This window comes from Prinia subflava, chromosome 4 (genome assembly GCF_021018805.1).
Source record: "Prinia subflava isolate CZ2003 ecotype Zambia chromosome 4, Cam_Psub_1.2, whole genome shotgun sequence".
Lineage (NCBI taxonomy): Eukaryota > Metazoa > Chordata > Aves > Passeriformes > Cisticolidae > Prinia > Prinia subflava.
In genome coordinates, this window is record NC_086250.1 from 19,604,115 (window position 1) to 19,625,429 (window position 21,315).

The 21,315-nt window shown below is 42.1% G+C and overlaps 1 protein-coding gene across 1 annotated transcript; it reads left to right on the top strand.

The window, feature by feature from the left end:
- Window positions 1-3,795: 3,795 nt before the first annotated feature.
- On the top strand, window positions 3,796-21,171 carry PWP1 (PWP1 homolog, endonuclein). Its single transcript, XM_063395764.1, has 15 exons — window positions 3,796-3,947; window positions 4,029-4,087; window positions 5,976-6,133; window positions 6,570-6,655; window positions 8,136-8,232; window positions 9,746-9,856; window positions 10,618-10,748; window positions 11,318-11,391; window positions 13,518-13,614; window positions 14,479-14,540; window positions 16,259-16,370; window positions 17,666-17,756; window positions 18,126-18,247; window positions 18,690-18,795; window positions 19,499-21,171. The coding sequence occupies exons 1-15, from the start codon at window positions 3,882-3,884 to the stop codon at window positions 19,612-19,614; spliced, it is 1,488 nt and encodes a 495-aa protein (XP_063251834.1). The 5' UTR covers window positions 3,796-3,881; the 3' UTR covers window positions 19,615-21,171.
- Window positions 21,172-21,315: the final 144 nt, after the last annotated feature.

Here is a 21,315-nt window from a genome sequence, read left to right on the forward strand (position 1 = left end):
TTCACACATATCTGGTTCACATTGAGATCACAATTAGTAGATGTGGCTAAACGATAAGTGATAGACCTCATTTAGTCCATAAAGTTAAACAAAGACTACCAAAAGCAATAAGGAAGATCTGGGAGAATAAGCCTTGGCAGAGGCATATTTTATCTTTCAAAGTGAGGAGGTTTGTGCTCTCCTGGGGAACTCTTTAAGGAGATCCTGGATGAAAGAAAACCAAAGCAGCCTTGTTTTAACGACCTGAAAACTTAACTTTCTGCCTAGCTATCACTTCAAGAGTTCTTCCCCCCAGGCTATGCAGCAGTGTGCAAACGGGGCTTGTCATCTCCCTCGAGGAGATGCTGCCCTACTGAGAGCTGATACTTCTTTGGTTTCCTGCCACTATTCGTGCTCTGTGTTTCACAGAAACACACAAGGAATGCAAACAGAAAATCAAAAGGTAACCTTGAGGACTTAGATGGCTGCCATTGGCATTTCAAAGTCACTCCTAGAGTACTCCTTTCTTTCTTTCCTAAGTTAGAGGATTTCTTGATTATGTGACTGCTTTTAGTTGTTTAGTATTCCTGGGACTGCAGCACTGGTATTTTGCAGATTATTTGATAAAATATAAAAATAAATAATCTGAGATACCACTGTATTGATCACTTTCCCCTTTTTTTTCATCTGAAGAGGTCAACTTAACCACAGCTGTAAACATACAGCACAACTTCTGAAACACATAAAATCTGCTTTGTTTTCTTGCCGACAGCCTGTATGATTTGCACAATGAATATTTTCCTGGCCTTGTAGTACCTTGTACTACCTGTAGTAGCTGTATACTAGAGATGTTTACAGTGTCTCTGAGAGTTTCATGACTCAAGGTATATCAAGGTCTCTGCAGAGTCTTGGACACTGGAGCTCTTTAAGTTTTTCAGTAGTTATTGGAGAGCCTGCTGGAACCGTCTACTTCAGCATCACTTCATCAACCAGCTCTCCTCTCTTCCATCTGACTTCATGTGAAGAAGAATACGCTGGTTGCTCTCTGGGCACTTTGACATGTCCCCTAAAAAAAAAGCTGAACCTTCCCTTTCAAGGAGTCATTGATTCTTTTCCCACTGATTCCCTTTCTTTACCTGGTATACCCACTCCAGAACAGAAGTTTGCTTTTTATCCAGCATTTGCATCCTCAGGTGAAAAGCAGTAGGGGGAGGTCAGATACAGATCCAGAAACAGGGACAATGTTTTAGTGCTTTTCACTTCAGACAGGCAGAAGTTTCTGACACCAGAATCAGTGACTAAACTGAAAATGAAAATTGCTATTGTGAAGTCTTGCCTTCCTTTATGCATGTTCATGGGGATAAAAAGAATCTCAGCTCTCCTCATCAGAGGTTAAGAAATGGGTCTAAGAGATTCAGGCACTGTTGTGTCTGACCTCTGACTGTGTCTGACCTGGGGCCAGGGGAATGGAGTTGAATCCTTTCATCTCCATTCAGGAGATCATTTTTAGGAAAGGCCCAAGGCCAGTCCAGAACAGGCTGTGTCATGAAAATGTCTGATGACAATTCTTTTATTTCCACAGGATCTGAGCATGGTCCTCACACCCTTCCTGAGACAGCCATTAGCATCCATGATGTTGCACATACCTTTCTTCATGGCCGTTTCTTCCATCTAGCAAAGATTCAGACACTTCTGTCAGCTATACAGCCTCATTCCCAATTAGGACAGCTCTTTGGGCTTGTCCCAAAATTCCATCCAAATTAAGAAATTAACATCTGCTTTATTTGCTAATCTTCCCAGCTCTGTGGCTGAGCCATCTTTGGACACTGAATACCAAGAAGACCATATTTTATTTGTGTGTAATGTCCCACAAATCATCCCAGGGGATTCCTTGGTGTGGATGTGCAGCTTCTGTCTGCAGGGAGCTTCCTGCCTGGGGCACCACTCTTTCAGACACATTTCTGTGATTGTCAAGGCACTGTGGAACACTACTATTTTAACAGAATGGCCTTTCTTTTGTAAAAAAACCCCAATTGGACATCCCCAGCAAGTATATGAGAGAGAGGTACTGGAATCACCCATCATTTGTGGACTGGGTCTCAGAAGAAAAACCATTACTACAGACTGCAGCTCTCTAAGCGATAATATCTGTTGTGCACAACTGCTACCTATTTTCCTTCCTTCCTCCTTTTCCAGCTGTCTTGTCTTTGGTACTTCTGCTGCTGAGCCTCCCCACAGTGCTCTGCTATCTTGTGATTATGTACACGGTGGGGCAGAAGGTAGAGCTTGTGTGCCCCCTCTGAGTATGGCTTCAGTAAAAACAAGTCTGGCTCCACTTTGTTCTGCAAACCTCCACACTGTAAATGTATACATCTGAAAAATGTCCTCCAAATATCCAGGAACCACAGTCACGGCAAAGTAACCTGGCTTTCTTACTCTTGGCTGCCTAACACTCTCCTCTGCCTGTCCTTTGAGAACAGCAGCCACTTTCACAAAACTTCCCTCAGAATCTGGAGGAAGACTGAAGGTCAAACTGTTCATTCATGCATGGAAGGACAAGAAGGATTTCTTGAACATTGTTAAGAGAAGATGGCCAGCAAAGCAAATACAGCCCAGCAAAACGGCAAGCATTCCAAAATGCAGGATTACAGGTAGGACTAGGATGTCCATGTCACAGGTTACTACAAGGAGAAGCTAGAAGGGTCCGACTTCTGCCTTGGTTTGTTTATGTCTGCATTAAGACAACACACAGCATTTTGGTGAAATGAAGGGGTAAGTGAAGAGGTAGTAATATTATTTCTCTCTCACACCAGAACCACAGAAGAATCAGGATAAAAAATAACGAAAATGCCACAGTAATGTTGTGGATGGAATAACGAGGCCATTTTATCTGCCAAGATGCAGTTCTGTTAGAGGTGAGAAAAGCTCATTCCCTTTCCTTAGCTCCCCATCCCTGTACTTTGCACTGAATTAAGATTCCAGTGACGGGAACAGCAGTGATTTCTGCATATTAGTAAGAGAGTACCTTCCTGTACATTCCAGCTGGCATTTAATCCATTTCCTCTGATTTAATGAGTTAGCTCGTGTAGGAGAGCAGAAAGCAGATGCTCTTGTGGCGACACCAGACCCTCACAACTCCCTGCACCTCCCTGTTGCCATTGACTCTTTGCACTGGTGTCTTTTCCTTGGATAAAATGAAGGGACCAAAACCAAAAAAGGCCTTTCTAAACTTCTAATTTCGCTGGAGTGTTGCCGGGATTTTTCAGTGGCAGGGCAGGTCTCTCCCACCGCGTGGGGGAGACCGTGACCCAGTGTGGGGCGCGGAGCACTTGAAGGTTGGACTCGGTGACCTCAGAGGGTCTACTCCAACTTCATTGATCCCGGGACTCTGCACAAATCCGGGCGGCGGGGCACTGCCGGAGCGCGTGTCCCCGTGAGGCGACGGCGCCCGCCCCGCCCCGCCCCTTCGGGCCCTGCCCCGCCCCTTCGGGCCCTGCCCCGCCCCTTCGGGCCCTGCCCCGCCCCTTCGGGCCCTGCCCCGCCCCTTCGGGCCCTGCCCCGCCCCTTCGGGCCCTGCCCCGCCCCTTCGGGCCCTGCCCCGCCCCTTCGGGCCCTGCCCCGCCCCTTCGGGCCCTGCCCCGCCCCTTCGGGCCCTGCCCCGCCCCTTCGGGCCCTGCCCCGCCCCTTCGGGCCCTGCCCCGCCCCTTCGGGCCCTGCCCCGCCCCTTCGGGCCCTGCCCATCCCGCGTGGCCACGCCCCTGCCCCGGCGCGCAGGGATGACATCACAGGGCAGTCTCCTCCCCCTCCTGGTCCTCGCCGTCGCGGGCGGCCCGCTCCTGCCGTGACGTCACTGCGGCGCGCCGGGCCGCTCGCACGTGTGGCGGTGCAGTGGCGGTGCCGCCATGAGCTGCCCCGTGCCCTGCGCCGCCTGGGTGCGGCGCGGCGTGGCCAAGGAGACGCCCGACAAGGTGGGGCCGGAGCGGGGATCGCGCTGAGGGACCCCCGCCCGCCCTCGCCGCCGCCCTCACCCCTCTGTGTCCGCCCCGCAGGTGCAGCTCAGCGAGGAGGAGCTGAAGGGTCTCATCGAGGAGGCGCAGGACAGGCTGGGGTGAGCCGGGGCAGCGGGAGGGACTCGCCGCGGCTCCGGGCTGTGGTCGGGACGCGGCCGCAGCCCGCCGGGCCCGGCCGCCAGGGAGCCGGGCAGGGGCCGTCCCGGGCACGGGGGAAGCGCAGCCCGGGAGCTGCGGGGCCGGCCCGGGGAGCGGCAGCAGCAGCGCGAGTTCCTCCTGGAGACACCGTGCCCAGGCTGTCCGGAGGGCGGCCGGAGGAACATCGGATGGAGTAGATGCTGCTGCCGGCGCGGACGTGACAACGCGGCCGCGTTCCCGTGTGGTTCCTCAGTTGTCACTGCGGCTGTCGGGCTGGACGGGCATTGCGGGGCCTGGCGCTCCCTGGAGCTCTGTTCCCGCCGGCAGCGAGAATGAAGGCGCTGGGTTTGTGACTGCGGCTGCTTTGGACATGTGGCAAACCGAGAGGGGAGTCCCGAACTGACTGGGGAGAAGAGATGCCGAGGGTGGGACGGGACAGTCCAGGTCTGGGGGGCACAGTGGAGATCAGAGTGGGCGTGATGTTCATGCTTTGGTAAAAAAGGCAAAACATCATTCAGGGGTGTATCTATGGTTCACAGTGAAACTGGAGACACCACAACTTTTCTCAGCACTGAGAGCCCTTAGTTATGTGGTTGTGTTTTGTTGCTCTGCTTTTAAGAAAAATGTATTTAGGAAACACAATAGAAGACAAGAAAAAAGTCTTTTTTGTCTAGAAAATATGGGGGATTGAGGTCTTATTCCATTTTCTGGCCATTTTCTGTTAGATCTCTTCATAGATGTAGGCTTCTGAGTGTCTCAGCTGTGTAGGGTGTGTGGTTGTGCCACGGTGTGTGTGGCTGAACACATACCAAAAGCATGGAAAGATTTGAGGTGCTGGTTTTTATGAATTCTATAAAACTTCAAGATGGAAGTATGAAGACTGTCTGAAACAGCTGATCTATTTATAATTTGTTGTACTTTGTACAAATTGTTGCAACACCTCACTTTTTTCCCTGTGCAAGGATCACAAATCAAACTCGGATTTAATTATTTTATTTAATTACCTTGTTACTTGTCTCATGCTGTTAATGTGAAGTGTTTATTTTACTGAACAAATCAGGAAAATTAGGTTTCTGATATTTAATTTAGAAACTGTATCTGAGAACCACCTTGGCTCATTGTTGCTTGGGAATTTTGCATGCAGAAAGACAGAAATACAGTGTGTGGAGCAGGGATTCCTCATTTCTCTTTCTTTGGAGCATGCTCCATTGGGACACCTTGGGTGTCTGTTATCTTCTCAGCCAGTGTTTAATGTGCATTTCCTTCTCCTGAATTCCTTGCATACAGAATTGATGCCACAAAGTTCTGAATTTTCTAGATGTTGCATAGTTTACCCCATAAGAAAAATCCACAGTGTGACCCTACATAATGAATTCTATGTTAATTTTACTTAGCTTAAGTATGGGAAATATGAGGAAATGAAGTCTTAAAAAGCTTAAAAAAATGTGGGAATTCTCACACATGACCATACCTCTGAGTGGGGAAAAGAAAGGAAGGAATGACATGGACACATGTGAATGCACAGAAGTGAGGTTTAAGAGCATTGTATCCACAAAAAATGTGTAAGAGAAAGGGACTTGGACACACAGTTTACCCTGTTGAGGAAAATTTATGCCACGTTGTGTCACGAAAACTTTCATGGAAAAACTTTCTCTGAAAGCCTGAGAATTGTAGGTGCCTTGTATTTTAGGAAAGGGTCTAGAAGGAGTGAATGGATTTCAAAATTATTGGCATAAAGACTTGAAAGCCGTGTGAGCAGCTGGGATTGTGTGCTGAAATCTCTCCAGCAGCCCCCTGGAAGTGTTCCAAGTGTCTGCCACAGTTTCTCAGGGCTGTGTCTTCCCACAGCGATGGTGCTGGTGGCAGTGATGAAGGACAGACAGCAGGTGACAGGAGTGCCCCCATGCCTGGCAGCAGCAGGAAGTCTTCCCAAAACAATGAGGAGCTGTCTGATCACGAACTGGATGAATACGATTTGGACAATTACGATGAAGAGGGATACACGGGTAAGAAAAATCTGTGTGTCAGATATGCAGTGTAAGGGAAGAACCTTTCCACCTCTTGTTGTACTCAAGACTGTAATATCCTAAGGCTGCCCTAACTTAAGTTTCAGATGCTGGAAATTCACAGTTCTAATGATTGTTTGTCCCATCTTGGGAAGTCATTTAGTGAGGGAAACAGTTCAGTGTCCGCCTCGCTGACACTAGGACCAAGAGCATGTTGGAAAGGTTGTTCTGGCTCCTGTAGTGGTGGAGCAGAGCAGCAGAAGTCCCTGAAAGCACTAAGCAGTTTATCTTACCGAGGTGCTTATGTTTGGAACTTGGAAGTTCATTTAGCCCACTCCTGATATTTTCCTGTATAGGTCATGCAGGTATTGGTACAGGAGTTTCTAACTTTGGCTGTTACAGACATGTGTACAAGTGTTCTGAAATTCCCATCCAGGTGATTTAAAACTTGGAGACTCTTTGGCTACTCTGGCAGTATATGGGAGCAATGAAAACGATCCTTACATCACTCTAAAAACCACTGTGAGTACTTAAAGAATGTTAAATGTCTTAAACAGCATAAACTTCAGAATCAGTTAAATTTTCCACTCTGCCATGGGGCATGTAAGTGTTTGCAGTTCTTCTTCAAAGGTGTGCCAGATTTTTGATTGGATGGTGTTCTTTTCTTTTAAGGTTGCTTTGTGCAGTTCCCTTCTTAAATACCTTTTGCATTTAAATAGAAGGTTAAGATGAACTGACTCCTTACATAAACCATGCACTTCTGTACATGGAGTGGTTTTTGCACCTGCCTAGTAGGACACAGAAAACACCTGAAGAAATAACAAATCTCGGGCCACTAGTGGCCAAAATTAGAAAATTTCACAGATTGCAAGACTCTTGTAACTTCCACCAGTTTGTGTAAGAAATCAGGCTGAGGTGGACTCAGGCAATGTGTCTGATACATAAATATATCAATGTTCTGTATATATATATCTATATATCTCTAAAAATACTGTGTTATTGGCTGGTTCTGGCTGTATTAGTTTCCACTGTCAGATGGGAAACACCTTTGCAGAAGTTGCAGAAGCTGGGTTTGTAGATATACAGAAAATGATCATCTTTTTCTCAAGCTCTTCTTCCTATGCTTAAATTTTTCCCCCAGATTCTGAAAGTTCTTCAATGTGCATTTTCTGTTGTCATTTCATATTTACTACTGGAACTGTTGAAGACTAAGTATTGTGTAACCTTAATTGAAAGAATTGCAGGACTTGATAGAATTCAAATATTGAAGTATGCTTGAAGTGAATTAAAAAAAAATAATTAAAAGCTTGCAATGAGAAGTCCAAAATGTCTTGTAGGTGTTGAAAATAGGAAGGATGGTACTCTCTGTAAGATTATTGACTTCCGTACAGTTCTTAGTTTTTCACAACAAAAATTCCCAAGTTCCTTCCATTCCTCAGTAACAATGAAATCAGATGAGAGGTTACATCTCTTCTGGTACAGCTGAATGCTGGTGGTGCTGCAGGCAGTACTTCTTGGGAAATATTTTCCAGGAAGTAGACAGTGGAAGTATTTCCTGGATGTGAGGAGCAGCTGCAGCATCGTTACTGGGTAAAATGCTGTTATATAATACAAGTGGTCAAGGTACAGGAGCACAAGGGAAATCACCTTTCTTGGTGGACTCCTGGTGGTAATTTCTTTTCAGCAATCAGCTGCATCAGGATAACCTTGAAATATGGTTTCATATTTGATAATTAAACACCTCTACAAATCCACCTAGGTTCACATAAAAGTCCTTCAATCTAATTTAATGACTATTCACTGTCCCCAGGATTGGGTCTGGTTCTTGCTTTCTCCATTTAGCACCATTATGTGGTTTTAGGTAGGTGGGCATTAGGGTGTTGGATTTTGAGTATTTTCAGTTATAGTTCAGAATTACCGATTCCACCTTTTGAAAATGTGTAGTTTCATGCTTTTTTATGCTTTGCTCAATGGCCCTTGTCCTCTCCTTTTTGCTGTTTAGGAGCAATATGAACAGGAGGACTTTTTGATTAAACCCAGTGACAATCTTGTGCTTTGTGGCAGAGTTGATAAAGACTGCTGTAGTTTGGAGATCCATGGTGAGTAAAATAGGGTTTGTTCTTTACACTGAACACAGGGAATGTCTTGCCTAGCATGTGCCATGTGGCTGTGTTGAAGAGGGAGTGGGTTGGTTTGGGGAAGGATTTTTCTCCCCTTCTGCCTTGTGTTTTGTCCTTTTCCATGTCATAGTGCTTTAGCTGCTTTTCAGGACTAGAGTATTTCCTGTGGAGTTATTTAAAGGATAGCTTGCCTCTTTCAGGCTGTATAGCAATTCCTTTCCTTATTTAATTTCTTATAACTGTTAGAAAATATACTATGGCATTTTTGTTCTCTGAATATATGCTCTTCATTCCAGTCTTACTTTCCATATCCTGCAAGCATCCTCTAGTGGTTTGTTGTTTTGTTTTGGGTTTTTTTCTTTCTCTTTCTCCTTGCTTCTTTAAGGGGGCTTTCTACTGCTAGGATTAGAAGCACCAGTACCTTTATCAGCATGGTTTAGAAGAGATAAGCCTTAGTAGGGCTTGAATACTGCTTGTTCTAGAACTAGGTTTAATTGTGCTGTGTAAAAGATTTTTCTTTTTCAGCAAATGATTACTACTGAACGTGCTGAAATTATCCTCTTTGCTTACTGTGGTTCTTTTTGGGAATGTTTCTGGCTGCTTGTGCTGTGGTCCATGTTTCTGTAGGCAAAGTATTTCATTTTAAGCCACCAACATGACCAAAATGTGTGAACGCATCTCTTTAGGTACCAGATTGTGGCATTTTCTGTGTCTGGAGGTGTTTACAAATTTTATTAACTGCAAGTTTATACCAAATATAAACTTAAAAACAATAGAAAAGACTTCTGCAGTTTCTAAAATTGAGCAACCTTGTCTCAGTTGACTACTAAGATAACTTAGTTAACTGGAGACTTCAGTTAGTATCTGAACATCTGTCACATGCACTTAAAAATGGCATTGTGATTGTGTGTGATGTTAATAAAATAATTAATTCTCTGCTGTCCAATTGGTAAGTTATTTTATAAGGAAAAAATACCTGGCTGCAGAGAATTTGTGTTTAGTATATGCCTGCTTTACCAAAATTTTTCCTGTATGTCAGTTACCATCTGCTAAAGGTCTTCTGTCCTTCTGTCTTCTTACCTTCCTCTGGTTTGTCTTTTTACCTTAATTTCCCTTTCAATCTCATTTGGAATAATTTTTTTTAATTGCTAATCCTATAAAATGAATGTATCCTGATATAGAAAGTGCTGGATATGGAGCATGTATTATGAAGAGATCTTACAAACTAAGTAAAAATATCAAACCTTGATTGAACTTGTCACTTCTTTATCTAAAGTACACAGGAGAATGTTTATTTTGTGTACTTCCATGAGGTACAACATTGGTAGAGGGTCTGGTCTCTACAGTAAAACTGAGGATTCTGTGAATTTACCTTCTGCATCTCCTTGAGAATTTAGTTTTTGCCACAACTGCCTTTTGTAGAAGTGACCTGTTCATAGTTGTTTGCTTTCCCTCTTGGCTGATGTCTTGCATAACTTTAATTATTTTTCAGTTTATAATCATGAAGAGGAGTCATTTTATGTGCATCATGACATTATCTTGCCTGCTTACCCTCTGAGTCTGGAGTGGTTGAATTTTGATCCTAGCCCAGATGAATCAACAGGTAAAGTACAAAGGATACTGTCAGTGTCCAGTTAAGAATTTTTGCTTGAAAAGCATGTAAGTGTAATGTTGTCACTAAATAATTTCTTTCTGTAATACAAAGAAATAAAATCAATGTTATATTGAGATAATATTGACTCGAGATAACCAAGATGTGAATATCAGGTATTTTTGCTTGGTGATACAGTCATCTTAGTGATGCTGCTGGAACAAATGATTTTACTAAAATACTGATTTTATTGTAAACAATGAAGTTATTGTCAGCAGACCAGAGCAGTCTCTAAAACCTGCTTTATTTTCTGTTTGCAGATGAAAGGTTGCTTATGTTCAATCTCTTTATGTCCAATGTAGTTAATTAAATGTAAAACACAGCAAAAATTATATATTTTTTTGTATTTATGTATTTAATAGCCCTTTTTCTTGTGTTTCACAGATTTTTTTTTCTTTCATAGTACAGAGGATGTGGTTTAGTTTTGGTTTGTTTTTTTCTTTCAAAAACAAACAAAACATGCAACTTTATACAGCTTGTTTGAACAGTTACTTGTACTGAAGGGGAAGGAGACCCAGTGAATTTTTTCTGGCAACATCTGCTGTCAGCTGATATTTTTAAATTGCTCTGTGCCAGTTACAAACAAATATGTTCAAATAGAAGATTGTGGCACATAAGTTTTACTTAACTAAAGAAATTAAGAATAGCTGGATTGTCAAATTTGCTGTTTCATAACTAAATAAATGTGGTTGCATTTGTTTTCTTGTTTGTAGGAAATTATGTTGCAGTGGGTAACATGACCCCAGTCATTGACATTTGGGACCTTGATGTAGTAGAATCCTTGGAACCTGTCTTTTCTCTTGGAGGCAACAAACAGAAAAAGAAGAAAAAGAAAGGAAAGAAAGTAAGTGTTGCAAAATGATTTACCTGGTTGGATGGAGGAAATTTAGAGCAGGGATAATGCCTTCTTTTTTCCCCCCTACAACGTTTGAAATGCTAATTGTTCTCTAAATAACTAAAGCCTGGAATTAAGAGGAGAACAGGAATGGGGTGGTGTCCCAGTAAACTTTGAATCTTAACTATTTAAAATTGGAAGTTGCAGGAACTGGCAGTTTCAAGGACCCAAAGCTCAGTTAATTGGGAGGAGAGAGAGGGAACTGCCAGGAGTGCTTAGAAAGAAGCTGAAGAACTTGCACATTAGCTGGAAATAATGAGGTTTCTTTTACTAGCCTGAAGGGAGTAACCAGTTCTGTAAACCCAGCAGCTGGAGCAGTCTGTGATCTGGGGTGGGAGGCAGGGTGCAGGTGGTGCAGACACAGTTCTCTCAAAAGCTGTGTTGCAGCAAGTGAGAGTAATTTAGTATGAAGTAGTTTGTGAAGGCTTTAGGGAATTAATACTGATATGGAGTAATGCTTGATTTGCACTGAACCTGTAATTTCCAAAAGTCTGTTTATGTCATGTGTGTGTACACAGAGTTTATCTTCAGAAGGGACTGTGGAAGGACATACTGATGCTGTGCTTGATCTTTCATGGAATAAACAAAGCAGGTAAAAGGATCCTTGAATAACAATGGATGTTAGAAAATTGCGGTCCTAATTAGGCATACAGTTTTCACACAAAATCCAAAAACTTGAAAGCACTGCTAAAATGAATGCATTCTTTAAAATACACTCCTGCTTTTTTCTTTTAGCTAGAGCTCTTGATTTTTAATTTTTTTGAAATACCTGTGTATTGCTGCAGGTCACTTTTGATTTGCAGGTTGTCCAGATGAAGGCAGGGCAAAGGTGGGTGCAAGACTTGTTCAGACTGGAGAAGCAGAAGGGCTGTCCTGAGCTGTGCTGTTCTGCCAGTGGCCCAAACCTCCATTTCAAGAGAGACAAGTAGATCTATGGAAGAAAGTCCTTGCTATTCTGTTGTTTTGTTTTGTTTTCTTCTGGCTTTTGCCCCAAAGCTGTGAACAGAAAAGAGAGTGTAAAAGCCCTAATAGCTCAGTTATAGAAATGCCTCTGGCCTCTAGTCAGAGAAAATTCCCTGTTGCCTGAATGAACTAGAAATGAAGTGCTGCTATTGAAGCAACACAGAACTGGCCCATCTTGGGGCAGAGGTCAAGGACAATGTGCTGACTGAAGTAAAGATGCTGCTGGTTTTTTATCACTTAGGTGGTTGTTAACAGTTCATCTGTCAGAGAATCCTTAGCAGGGGTCTTCAAACTGCTTCAGTCGGACACAGGCTGATTTCTTCTTTAAATTTTATTTTTCTGCTGTCATAAATGTCTTTGCCTTTGATGATGTACACAGTCAACTCTGCATATTCTGATGAGCAGGTGTGAGCCTTCACTTGTACTGCTTTCTTGTCTAGATACTGATGAAGAAAACACCCACACACACCTCAGTAAATGGGTATAAATTGCACTCTTAATTTACAGTCTGTTGTTCTTAAATTACACACATATGCACAGAGTGTGGCAGTGATCAGTCCATCGCTCTTACAAAAGAGGAACTTTTGGGTACCTAGGAATGGTCTGGTGATAATATAGACAAGGATAAAAAAATTATAGCTTCAGTAGTTAAATCTGAAATGCATAATTCTTTAATGTGCTGAGTTACAAATTCATTGATACCAGTAGATCTTTCAGGAAATAAAACCAGCCCTGAAGTGGGCAGCTTATGGACAAAACAAGGAACTCCTTGGAGCAGCTTATATATAAAATGTTTCATTGTTGTTTCTTTCTTTAAAACAAGGCATGTTGTGACAGCTCTCTACAAATAACTTTCTGCCTGTAGGTCATAGTGGTGGTATTGTAAAATGTTCTTACAACCTTCACTATGCATTTTCTTAACTCCTCCTTGTAACATTGCTTGGGGAAACAGAATGGATATGTTTCTTTGATGAACCAAATGTTTCTTTCCATCAGAAACAATAGATTAATATAAAACTGGGAGGGGGAGCAGTTTCAATCAGAAACAACATGTTGAGGTAATAAATCTAATTTTAAGAGCAATGAAGCAGTTATATGAATTGTAATGTGTGTTTGACAGGCATTTGGGGATGTTTGGATTTGTTTTTTCTGATGAAATTTTGAAGCTGTGTTTATTGCTCGTAACACAGTTGGTAAAACTTAAGTTGAAATGTGGTAAAACTTAAGTTGAAAACTTAATTGAAATTTTAGTGATTACTTTCAGCAGTCTACAAATGGTATAGTGTTATGTCTTCAGTAGGTGCATAAACAGTTATTAGAGAGCAAAATATTTCACGAACTGGTTTGTCAGGCTCTTGCTGCATGCATATGCAAACAGAATGAAGTAGCATAGGTAATGTTTAAAAATACTATTCAATGTCAAAGGAAAGAATGCGCTTCAAAGCCCTTATTACTTTGTTCTGTTCGAGAAATCTTTGAGTAAATAGTGTTGTAAGTAATGTCAGGGCAAATAGAAGCAGAACTGTCATTGTTATAAGTGTTCTGCTAATGTAATGTAATATAGCCTATTTATAATCTTTACTTGTAACTTAGAATTGCCTTCAGGGAGTTATCCCTCAGGCTTGAGAAAAATAATCTATAGACCACAGTGTACTTGTTCTCAGAACTGGGCTCTCTGTGTGTTTTGGGGTTTTGACCATTATTTGTTTTTATCTGTATAAACGGTTCTAAAACTGATTTTCAATCCATTATCAGGAATGTTTTAGCAAGTGCCTCTGCTGACAACACAGTGATTTTGTGGGACATGGCTGTGGGTAAGCCAGCAGCCAGCCTGACACTACATACAGACAAGGTATGAAATAATTGCTATGTTTCTTCCACTGTAGAATACAGAGAAAAATGTGACCGCAGCTTTTCATTAGCTGCTTGGTAGTGAACCCTCAGAACAATAATTCTCTAATTTTCTAACATCTGTGCAAAATTGTTTAAATTTAGGAAATAGTTGCTTTTGCAAACAGCACTGTGTTTGCTTTTAAAAATATTATTTAACCTGACTTTTAGAAAGCTAATAAAGATTTGTAACAGTTTTTAAAATACCTTTTGTGTAGTGGCCCTAATGGTGGGGAATAAAATAGTGCTGGTATAAGCTACAAAAATAGATGCCTGAACATAGGTCAAACTGTAACTCTCTTAAGGGAACAATGAGTGTCAGTTACAGTTTGTTGTAGGTAAAAAGGTTTGAAATAAATGATACTAAAATACCATAGTGATGGGTACTTCAGAAATGAATTAATCTCATAGTAATTAAAATGTAAAAGCTAGTTATTAATAGCTGTAACCTTATTTTGCTGCTAACAAAGTCACTGCCCTTGACAAAGCCCTGATTTTCATTTTTTTAACATCTACTTTTCCCCCCTCAACTGGAAGCAGATATTCTTTTACCTCCAGCTTTTTTTTTTTCAAGTAATATCTAGCACAGAAAGGGGGCGTGGGATTCCGTTCAATCAAATTACATTGGAAAATATCTTTTTTTCACTAGGTAGGGGTATTTGATGTAATGCACATCTCTTGCACTGTTTTTGAGCAATCTGAGGATGAACCAACTTAATAGGAGGGTTTTCTGGGAGGACTGTGCTGGCTTGGGATTGGGATGGGTGTGCTTTGTTCCAAGAAAGTTCTTGTATATGTGTGTTACATAAAATCTTCCATCATCTAGGTCCAGACATTGCAGTTTCATCCGTTTGAAACTCAGACTCTCATTTCTGGATCATTTGATAAGTATGTCAGGGTAATGTTTTCACATGTTGCATCTGGGGAGGGGATTCCTTTTCAATTAAGCCTTGTGTTTTCTTTCATTTTTCTATAACTGTGCCAATTTGAGTAATGCTGTTATTTTTTTCCAGCAAGGAAGCCAGGTTTGCATATGGCCAGGATGTAGTTTTCCTTACCTCTTTTTCAGGGGTAGCAAATACTTTAACCATCTGGACTGACATTTTCTGTGCCAGGTGTCTGCCTGCTCCAAACCAAATTTATTTCCTAATTTGGCCTAGTGGCATTGTCTTCACTGGGAATGTGTCACTGTTCATTCCTTGGAACATTTGCCCAGGTTTTCCCAGCCAGTAAGGCCAGGGTGGAGGCATGAGGGACTTTAAAATCCCAGTTCTTTCCCACCAGCCTCTGTAGGCACAGCCAAAGTGTAATGGGCTGTCTCCTGTGATTGCAGCCTGGAGATGCTGGGAAATGGTTTGTGTCTGCACACTTGGACTACTCTGTAGCTGCCAGTTCTTGTAAGTCCTGCCAGCCAAAAAACTCCCTCTCTGTTCTCCCATCTCAATGGGGTAAATTTTATTCTATCACCATGATTTTCTTACATTGATCTTTTTATTCAGCTTTCAAGACTTTGTCCTTATGTTGAAATATTGTATAGATTTGCCAGTCTTTAGCCAAGCCTTTGAGTTCTCTGGCTTCTGTTATGTTCTTGCTGCATCTGCTGAAGGAGGATGCTGCTTGTGTCTTTTTCCTCCCTGTTGACTTCCTTTAATAAAAGGAAGCATTAAGTCCAAGCAGTGGCCAGCTGCTGATCCCTTTTTAGCTGCTCCTTTGGTACCATGGACACCTCTAAACCACTGTGCTATCCACGAACTAACAGACTGCCCTTGTGGATTTTTCCTGCAAAGCCTTGCAGGACCACAGGCAATTCAGTGAGCATTGGGAGATGCCTTCATAGCCTGAAAATCAGACTGTTAAAGAAACTGTTGTGTGTAAAATGCCTGGTAAAAGGCCTGGGACACCTACATCACACTTCTTTAATTATACGATAGAGTGGGGGTGGGTTACACTGAGGATGTTGATAGTGGTGGGATGATGCTGGAGTGATGTGACCACTCCTCCCTTGCATTTGCACCCAGGAGCTTTTTGAGCTGGGACAGATTCTGCAGCCACTCAGCTGAGCACATGCCTGTAAGGAATCCCAGAAGACCCACTAACTGCCATCCACTCTTTCTCCTTTGTGGAGTAGTGTTTCCCTAACTATTTGTTAAGATTGTTGGGTTTTTAGAAATTAATTTTTTGTTAAGCATATTTGAAAATGTATGCAATATGTATAACAAAATGATCTCCTAATTAGTGCATCATTACTTGACTTTACTGAAGACTGTTCATAATTAAGTAATATATTTGCATAATTATGGTCTGCTGTGTGATAAGTATGTTATGTATTGAGTAAATTCAAGCTCTGCTTAGTTTCAATAGAGTGGCTGTTGGTAACCAAGATGAAACTTTGAAGCACATGGAAAAATCTCATGCGTATCTGCAAGATTTTAATCTGTTGCTGAATTAGAAGACTAAGTAGTGAAGTTGTTTCCATTTAATTTTTAAATTATCATTTACATGGAGCTTCTGTAGATGTCAGTGGGAAAGCAAACTATGCCATGAAGTGTTCTGCCCTGATTTTAAATTTTTTTTTTCATTTTATTTCCTGTCCCTTTGTCCCCTAGATCAGCAGTGCTGTACGACTGCAGAAACCCCCAGGACAGCCATCGAGTGTGGCGGTTTAGTGGTCAGGTTGAGAGAGTAATTTGGAATCATTTTTCACCTTGCCATTTCTTGGTGAGTACGTGGTTTTCTGTTCTGGTTGGTTGCTGCCATGTCATTTAATCTGTATTTAGTGTTAATAATGTTTCTGAATCAGAATGGAGCCAATGGCCATTTGGATGGTTTGTGCTGCTTATTATAAAAATGCAGTCTGGGGGAGGATGTTTTTAGGTAGTTTTTTCAATAAGTATCTCTAGACCAGCTACTTACTTGGTATCTTCACTGTGACAGTAGAAAAGCTATTGATTCCGGTGCTTTTTCACTCCAGGGGTGACAATCTTGGTCATATTGTTGCCGTGTTTTATGGCTGTGATATATTTTCCTTTGCACAGTTGCTGCTGTGTTTCATGCAGTGAAGCAATTGCAGCTGAGAAATAGCCAATTAGAACTAAGATCCTGAATATTAAAAGCAGCGTTTCAAGTCAGCGCTAGAGGGCACTGTCCTCCTGGCTGGTACGGAGTGATCCACTCCTTCAGGGTGGAAAAGTGCTCTGAGATCAAGTTTAAAGGTCCCAGCACTGTCAAGTCCACCACTAAAGGTCCATAAGTGCCTCATTGACATGGCTTTTAAATACCGCCAGGGGTGTGGATTCCACCACTTCCCTGGACAGCCTGTGCCAGTGCTTGACAACCCTTGCAGTAAAGATATTTTTGCTGATGTCCAATCTAAACCACCCCCGGTGCAACTTGAGGCCATTTTCTGTAGTTCTATTGCTTATTACCTGGGAGAAGGCACCTCGAGTATAAAGGGAAAATATCTTGGTTGAGTTTTTTATCATAAAACTTTGCAACAGAATTTCAAAAAACAAATCTTACTTATTATCTCAATGGCTGTGTAGTTCTCTTTTGCTTTGTGTATACAGCCAACAGAAGTGGCTGCTCAGCTCTGTTGGATTTATGATGTGGATCTCTCCTGGTGTACTCACACTTAGTTTTGCACAGGATTACTGTTCAGCCACTGAGGGCTCCAAAGGATTTGAATTGACAGTCAGGAGACTGAAGGCTCTGCATTTCATTGCCTGGCGTGAGGGCCAGACTGAGTGGGGCAGCTCTCTTCAAAATACACTTTAGGAAATTCGCGTGGGATTAAGACTTTGTGTCATCAGTGCAGCGTAATTGAGGTTCCTAGAATAGCTCGGGCACCAGCTGGGGGGAGCCTGACTTTGGGGGTGCAGGCCTGGGAGCAGTGTAACGTCCTGGGGGGAAGTGTCTGCCTCTGATCAGAGGGGTTTACCAGAGGGTGGGTGTTATTTCACTGGAAGTTTTTTCCCGGATGAGTGATGGTTTTTTAAATGCTGTGCTTTCTTTAGGCAAGCACAGATGATGGCTTTGTGTACTGTCTGGATGCTCGCACTGATAAGCCCCTGTTCACCCTGAAAGCTCACAATGAAGAGGTCTCAGGTAAATTGCCTTTTGTGTGTCCTGTCTGTCCCAAGTGGGCAAGGCACATCTGGAAGATGCCTTTAATCCGCAGCACTGAGGTGGTAGTGATTCCTTGTTTAACAAATAAGTTGTGCATGCTGTGTGAAACAAATCTCTGCTGAGGGGATTGGGAGGCAAATAGGCCTGCATGGGTCCCTTGCTTCTCACTGCAGGGACCAGTGGCAGCATGGAGCTTTCATTCGTGTTCTGTTCCTTTGTTCTGGAATGGAATTTAGTGTGAGGAGAATATTAAGGTTGTTCTCATGTCTTCACTTCAAAATGTATCCTCATCTCTGTGAAATGGGGATTGCCTGTTGTTCTCACACTGCTGCACTCTTCATCTTCCAGGGCTACAACTAAGCAGTCAAATCAAAGGGTGCCTCGTGACATCATCTGCTGACAAATACGTGAAAATTTGGGATATCCTGGGAGATAGACCAAGTTTAGTTCATTCCAGGGATATGAAAATGGTATAGTAATATTTATTTCTTGATTCTATTAAGTTTTATATATAAGCTATGTCTGCTTATTCTTTTTCTGTCTAGTTGGAATCTTGTTTTACCTAAGGTCTCATAGGGAAAAAAATATGTAATATGTGCTGGGTAAATCATTCTCATCACAGTGCAGTATTCCACATGGAACTGGCAAACTGCTTCAAAGCCTCAGACCCAAATTCCAGATACAATGTTCTGAGTAGAACTATGGGTGCTCCAGCTTGCATCTGCTACATTCAAGACAAAGATGTGATTTGACTGTTTATAATTAACAGCCCTTGATGTTCATTTTGTCTTTACAAACGAAGTTTCAGAAACTTAATTACATCTGTTAAAACTTGCTTGGTTAAAGTATTTTCAGATGACAAATTCATTTTAAGATTAAAATAAAAATTCTCTTCTTCTCCCACCCTGCCAGGGAGTTCTGTTTTGTGCAGCCTGCTGCCCTGACTTCCCGTTTGTCTTTGCCTTTGGAGGAGAACGGGAAGGGCTACGTGTTTGGGATATAAGCAAGATCTCTGCAGGTAGTGTTCTCATTTCTTTGGATGTTGTGGTTCTCCTCTTGCTTGCAGAGGACATTTGTATTCAGTACTGTATTGTGACTCTGACAGAAAACCATAGGTTAGTATTTTTAAATACTCCACTGCATGCGTGGTCACATTTTCTGCAGAAATGTGTTCTGGAGAACTGCTTGACAAGATTTATTTTCTTGCAGCTGAAGTGTAATACCTTATTTTTTATTACACCTATGTTTTATTTTTTTCCCTCATGTTCCTGATGTGATTTGGTATCACATTTTTGAGTACTTATAGGAAGAAAAGTAAGGACTGATCACTTGTAGCTGTGTGTAACTAAACAGCATGATTTTTTTGGAGAAGGCTTTTAAGAGCCTTTTGGGAGCCAGAGACTAAAACCAGAAATAAATTATTTAAACTTAATGATGTGCTCTTCAAACCTCATCAATTTTACAGTACTTAGGTACAGTAATTATGCAGAGGAAACGCCTAGATGCTCTGGAGGAAAAATAACAGGACTTGTAATTGAAGTATCATATGCAGGCAATTGTTCTGACCTTTAGCTTCAACTCTGTACTTGGGGTAAGGGGAAGAGCTTTAAAACCACAGCAGGTTGGGATTTCCATTCCATGGTGCTCACCAGGCTGTCCCTGCTGTACTCCTCTTTCCTCTGGGAGAATAACATATAAGCAATGCCCTGTTTGTGTTGCAGTGAATGAAGTTTTTGGAAACAGAGAGAGGCTCATCCTGGCTAGTGCCAACTCTGCGGCTTCCAGCTCCACGCCCAGCAGTAGCAGCAATGATTTGGAGACAGCAATGGAATCATGATGGACCAAAGATCAAAAAATCAGAATAATTAATGGGACTACTATGAGTGTGTATTCTACAAATGCCTCTGTTTGGTGAGAGTTCATGGAAATGACTCTGGTGTCTTGCAATCTGCAGGCTTCTTCATGTCACACAAAGATGGTGGTGTGGTTAAACTCTGAGCACCTGCCTCTCTTACCAGCTCTGAAAGATTAAATCACTCACTTTAGCCTGAGATAATGATCCCTGAAACAGGGGCTACCCTAGGTAAAGTTGATACAGATGAAGTGTAACAGTCACTAGAAAAGTATTCTGTGCCTACAGAAGTTTGTTGAATATTGAAAAGACAGTTTTTATCTTGCCTTCTAAGGGCATAAGGAAAAATATTTCACACAACAGTTATGTAATAAATAAACAAAAGATTAATTAAATTAAATAACAAGTGTAAATAGATAATTTATCCTTAATTTGAGGCTAGGTTTACAGATTTTAGAAGATCTTCCATGTAACTTTTTAAATTTTAGGAGTTCTCAGGCAATATGTTGGAGTCTCCAAGCAGAATCCTGGAATGTATTTCTAACACTGATATCACCAACATTGAAGCAGAAATAACCCAGCTCTATCCCACCAAAATTGGGGTTTTCTTTTTCCAGGTTCCACAGCACCTGAAGTTTAGCAATGTTGCACATAGTATTGGGTTTTTCTTCACACTCCAGATGTATTTCAAGAGAATTTGAACTGAAATAAGGAGCTGCTACTCAAGGAGGATGAGAGGCTTTTAGGACACAGTGAGGGTTGGGATCCTAGCTGGTCACTGTTACTGGTGAAAAGCCGTGTTCTTAACTCTGCCCAGGCATTTCTGCCTGACACCTGAAGGCACAGAGGAAAGTTTCAGGCATCAGTTTAACCACCAGCTTAAGCTGCTTGTTCACAGAACCAGGAAGCTAATCAAGGGATGTGACTCAAAGAATGTCCTTTCATTTATAACATAACACCCACGTGCTTTACCTCAGGAACTTCATTGATGCTCTTACCCTCCATTGAGCATGTGCTCTTTGTACACACTGAAGGTGCCTTAGAGTGTTCCTGCTGCAAAAACAACATGAGTATTAAATCCACTGATGCCAAAGCAGCTGTAGGATCATACTGAGAGCTGCCACGCTCTTCCCACTGCTTTCCACCCTAACTCACTGCAGTTCTTTCTGAAGTAAAGAAGTGAAGCAGGTAAATTGCGTCCCTACAAACTGCAGCTGGGGAAAAGGCAGGTCTGTAACTTTCCTTCCTATCCCCTGAGGTAACTGGCTGCTTCTAAAGCTACTTCACCTGTTTCTGTTTCTGGTCTGGTGAAGGTGTTCAGCATGGCTTAGCAGGCACCAAGAATACTCTAGATGTTTTGGGATTCCTGCCTCCATCCTGTCTCTGCCAAGCAGTGAATGATGTGTGGAACACAAATAAACAACTGCTTTTGTGAAACTTAGGAAGGTGTAAGTACCAGAACCACCTCTGTTCAACTGCTCTCCACTGAAAACTTCCAAGTTTTTCCAAGCTTTAATTTTAAATAAATGCTTTGTGTTAAGATCTTTGAGGGTAAGTGATTTCTCTTACCTCTATGCCTAATGTAATTGGCACTGTAGCTCTCAACGTTGCTTTTGTTTTTGGAAGAAATTGCATTACTGGAAGCAACACATCTTTCCCTAGACTTAGCAAGATCCCAGCATCTGT